Source organism: Sinocyclocheilus anshuiensis, unplaced genomic scaffold (genome assembly GCF_001515605.1).
Source record: "Sinocyclocheilus anshuiensis isolate Anshui unplaced genomic scaffold, SAMN03320099.WGS_v1.1 scaffold306, whole genome shotgun sequence".
NCBI classification, from domain to species: domain Eukaryota; kingdom Metazoa; phylum Chordata; class Actinopteri; order Cypriniformes; family Cyprinidae; genus Sinocyclocheilus; species Sinocyclocheilus anshuiensis.
In genome coordinates, this window is record NW_015544175.1 from 173,642 (window position 1) to 178,438 (window position 4,797).

Here is a 4,797-nt window from a genome sequence, read left to right on the forward strand (position 1 = left end):
TTGTGGCTGAAATTAAAATCTTTCTTTAACCATGCGACTATTTATTATTGCATCTTAATTTTAATAAGTATGCATGTGCATTTGTCTTTCATTAAAATGGGTCACATGGGTACAGGACAATGGGAAATTAAATAGCAACGTCATGTCATCAGATATATTAATAGCAGATATATTATAATATTTGAGATAGTACATAATTACTTAAAGGGATAGTTCACCCAAAAATGAAAATTTGATGTTTATCTGTTTACCCCCAGGGCATCCAAGATGTAGGTGACTTTGTTTCTTCAGTCGAACACATATGATGATTTTTAACTCCAACCGTTGCAGTCTATCAGTCGTATAATGCATGGCAATTGTAACAAAATATATGAGAGTAAAACAAACATGCACAGACAAATCCAAATTAAACCCTGCGGCTCGTGACGACACATTGTTGTCCTAAGACACGACTGTTCGGTTTCTGGCACAAACTGATCGTTTCGTGTCTTAGGACATCAATGTGTCGTCAGGAGCCGCAGGGTTTAATTTGGATTTGTCTGTGCATGTTTTTTTTTACTCTCATAGATTTTGTTGCCATTACCATGCATTATACGACTGATAGACTGCAACGGTTAAAGTAAAAAATCATCATATGTGTTCTACTGAAGAAACAAAGTCACCTACATCTTGGATGACCTGGGGGTTAGCAGATAAACATCAAATTTTCATTTTTGGGTGAACTATCCCTTTAAGTACATTACACATAAAACAATTTTGCTACCTCCCAGTCACCATACTTCACTGAGGCGCAGAACTACACGTCGAGCTCCTATTGGCTGAGCCCGTCTCTGGGTGGAGGCGCGCCAATCACCGCGGGCCACGGTACGACTGTGTTGTGTTGTGTTGTTACGCTGCTGGTTGGAGACCGGCTGCGTGATGCGGTGAGTGAGGTGGAGAGTTCACGCGGCGCATACAGCACTGAACAGCCTGAAGAACTGAACAAGATATTGACTAGGCACAAAGAACAACTATGCGAGCGTTTTTGGGTGAGTTATAATGACAAAAAGGCGTGAACTCAGCTGTGGAGTGGCGTTTTATCGACTCAAATGCGTGTGCAAGCAAACTGTGAGCCTAACTTTAGTTAACGTAGAATTGCAGTGTGAAGGAGTGTTTTAGAAAGCTTCTGTTTACATTGAATGCATAAATGCAACATTATAGTATAGTTAAACGTGCAGAGTGAGTAATGGTGGTTGGGCCGTTACATTACAGCAAATGCATCTTCGTATTGTACAATTGGATACTAATAATTAGTCACAGTTCCTATTGAGATTCTGCAATCATCTCTTGTATGTGCTTAGAGTCTGGAAGTAGAAAGTTCTGTTTGTTATTAACCATATGCAATGTTTCATCCTGTGGTTCTTGATTTTACAGAAAGGTGCAGCATTGCTTTTTAAATAAAGCTGATGAAATCACCTGATGCTCCTTCTTTATCATCTGTATGTTCGCAGGTGTGTTGGCGTGTTCTCTGACTGTACTCTCTGTCCACGGTCTCTACTCTGCCAGTGATGATGTGGTTGAGCTCAACCCCTCCAACTTCAACAGGGAAGTCATGCAGAGTGACAGTCTCTGGCTGGTCGAGTTTTATGCCCCCTGGTAAGTTGGAAGCTGTTGTGGAACCCGGATGTGTGTCACTCAACTGTAGTTACAGATCAGGTTACTGTCTGAAATGCTGGTGCTGAATCAGCCCAATCTGTTGCTTTCTAAGCAGTATATACACTGTGTAATGAGAGTATATTGTTGAAAGCATACATAGTTTAGTTATTCTTCTCTAATATTTCAGGCACTTTATTTGCATCATGATTTACATGCCAGTAGTTTTAGTTTGCATATGATGCATAATACAGTCGTGAGCATCATTATTATACCACATTTCATGATTGTGTTCAGATGTTTATGTGCAGTATCTGACATCTTATTGTTTTTCTTTTTTAAGGTGTGGACACTGTAAGAATTTGGCTCCTGAATGGAAGAAAGCAGCCACAGCTTTAAAGGTAAATTCTGATTTTAAGAAAAAAAAAATTTAATTACACTTCAGCAATTGTTATTAGGGTTGACAGTCGAGAGAAATGGTGCTTATTCAGAGCTGGTTCAATTTACTGGCACAGAATTATTAATTGAACCGTTGATGAAATTAATACTTTTATTCTGCAAGGATGTATGAAATTGATCAAAAGTGACAGTAAATACATTTATAATGCAAAAAAAACTATTTAAAATAAATGCTCTTTTGATCTTTATATTCAACAAAGTGCATCTTGAAAAAATTGCAGCACTGTTTCCACAAAAATATTAAACAGCACAACTGTTTTCAACATTGACAATAATAAAAAATGTTTCTTGAGCACCAAATATGCATACTATATTGATTTCTGTAGGATCATGGGACACTGAGGGCTGGAGTAATGGCTGCTGAAAATTCACAGAAATAAATTACTCTTTAAAATATATTAATACAGAAAAGTTATTTTAAATTGGTATAATATTTCAAAATATTTCAGTTTTTCCTGTCATTTTGATTAAGTAAATGCAGCCTGAGTAAGCATAAGAGATTTCTTTCAGAATATTTTTTTAATTGTTATTAATTTTGCGGATTGATTATTATTTACTTGAATTACTTAAAAGTACTATGTGTTGTTAAGGAACAATGCTTGTTCAATGGAATATGTATCTAAATGGGAATATCTTATCCTTTTTCTGAATATCTTTAAATATTAAATAAGTGGCCTGGCCCGTTGCAGTTAATTGGATGAATCTAAAAGTAAAAAATGGATATTAAAAAAAAAAAAAAACAGTAAAACTGCTTGAATATTTTTTTTTGAGATTGTTATCTGAATGATGCCTTTTGTGTTATGGTACAGGGCATTGTGAAGGTGGGTGCTGTGGACGCAGACCAGCACAACTCCCTGGGAGGCCAGTATGGAGTCCGAGGCTTTCCAACTATCAAGATCTTCGGAGCCAACAAACACAAACCAGAGGACTACCAAGGTTCAGTACTGCATCCTCATAAAACATCTTGGCAGCAACACAAAGGAAAAGTTTTATGGTGATATGACGGTCTGTTGCTCCTCCTAAGTATGGTTTATTGTCTCTCTCTCTCTGTGTTAGGTGGCCGTAGCAGTCAGGCCATCGTAGACGCAGCTCTGAATGCTCTCCGCTCCCTGGTGAAAGACAGACTTGGTGGAAAGACTGGAGGCTCAGACTATGGCAGACAGGTATTGAAGCCCACCATGATGACTTTCTTGCTATATTGTTATGTTTGCCTTTTAATTGACTCTTGGGTTCTGTTGTGATCAGAGTGGAGGTGGTGCCGGCAATAAGAAGGATGTGGTGGAGCTGACCGATGATAACTTTGACAGTACCGTACTGGACAGTGATGATTTCTGGATGGTGGAGTTCTTCGCCCCCTGGTGTGGACACTGCAAAAAGTATGCTGCCTTCTCTGTGTCTCGCATACATCATAAGACCTGCCTGTCTGTCATTCCGCTGAAATAGTACCTGACATGCTGCGCCATGCATTATTGAAGCGCTGAATCCATCTTCAATTATTTACATGGATTCAAAGACAATGAAATTCCTCTGCCAGCTGGGCTTTCCCCTGTTGACTTTCTTTAATGTTTCCAGTCTTGAGCCAGAATGGACGGCAGCCGCCACAGAAGTCAAAGAGCAGACAAAGGGTAAAGTGAAACTGGGTGCTGTGGATGCTACTGTTCACCAGGGCTTGGCCAGCCGCTATGGGGTACGTCTGATGTCAGCTCTTATTTACTGGCTTACAATATAAACAATTCTTATATTGTCTCTAGTTTCATTTTAGATCCCAGTGATATCCCAACAAACAATATTAATCAATTTTGGACATTTCAGTTGAATGTCTGTCTTTATTCCAGTCTTGCAGAATTCATTTTTTTGCGTGCCATTTTCTTTCTTCTCTGGTTTTTGGGTTGACTAAGTGCATCTGGACTTACTGTCATTTCTACTGTTTTTATTGGTAGATTCGAGGATTCCCCACCATAAAGGTCTTTCGTAAAGGAGAGGAGCCAGAGGACTACCAGGGAGGACGTACCCGATCTGACATTGTTGCTCGTGCCATGGATCTTTACTCTGACAACAGCCTTCCTCCAGAGCTTCAAGAGGTGATTGTTTTCTCTTCTATTTCTTAAGATAGCGTTTTATTTAGTTAGTAAACATCAATAGGTATTGTAACTTGCTTAAAAAATATTTAGTTTTTATTCATGTGAATTTTATTTTCTTTAGATTTTGAATGAAGACATTTTGAAGAAAACCTGCGAGGACTATCAGCTGTGTATCATATCTGTGCTGCCTCACATTTTAGACACAGGTACAATACAATTTCACCTTTAAAACGAGATACTTTTGTTGATTATCATTTGATCTGTGTTTTACAAATTAAAATATGAAAGTGAGAATCCTCTTAAACAGAATAATTCACTAGGGATGCCCAATATACTGGAACCATATTGGTTATCGTCTAATATTACAGATTTTTATTTTATATATTGGTCAGGGTTGGAAATTTTATTATGCATGCTCGTTTACTAATGTAGTCTGTCATCTAATGTTCACTTAATCTTTAAAAAAGGACTAATAACTGTTAAATATACAGTATAATGCTGATGCCTCATTTCACTTGTTGCATTTAAAATGTTTGATTTTAGTTTTTTTTTAATTTAAACAAAATGGCATATAATTTCAGTACCAGCCATTTATCAGATACCAGCCATAACCTAAAAATAATTA

The 4,797-nt window shown here is 37.7% G+C and overlaps 1 protein-coding gene across 1 annotated transcript in view; it reads left to right on the forward strand.

The window, feature by feature from the left end:
* The first annotated feature begins 884 nt into the window (after positions 1 to 884).
* LOC107696113 (protein disulfide-isomerase A6-like) overlaps positions 885 to 4,797 on the forward strand; it is a 6,454-nt gene continuing 2,541 nt past the window's right edge. The window contains exons 1-9 of the mRNA XM_016496291.1: positions 885 to 1,028; positions 1,491 to 1,635; positions 1,976 to 2,033; positions 2,901 to 3,027; positions 3,148 to 3,254; positions 3,337 to 3,467; positions 3,664 to 3,778; positions 4,032 to 4,172; positions 4,294 to 4,378. Coding sequence (XP_016351777.1) covers positions 1,013 to 1,028; positions 1,491 to 1,635; positions 1,976 to 2,033; positions 2,901 to 3,027; positions 3,148 to 3,254; positions 3,337 to 3,467; positions 3,664 to 3,778; positions 4,032 to 4,172; positions 4,294 to 4,378 — 925 coding nt within the window. The 5' untranslated portion in view covers positions 885 to 1,012. The remainder of the gene's footprint in view (positions 1,029 to 1,490; positions 1,636 to 1,975; positions 2,034 to 2,900; positions 3,028 to 3,147; positions 3,255 to 3,336; positions 3,468 to 3,663; positions 3,779 to 4,031; positions 4,173 to 4,293; positions 4,379 to 4,797) is intronic.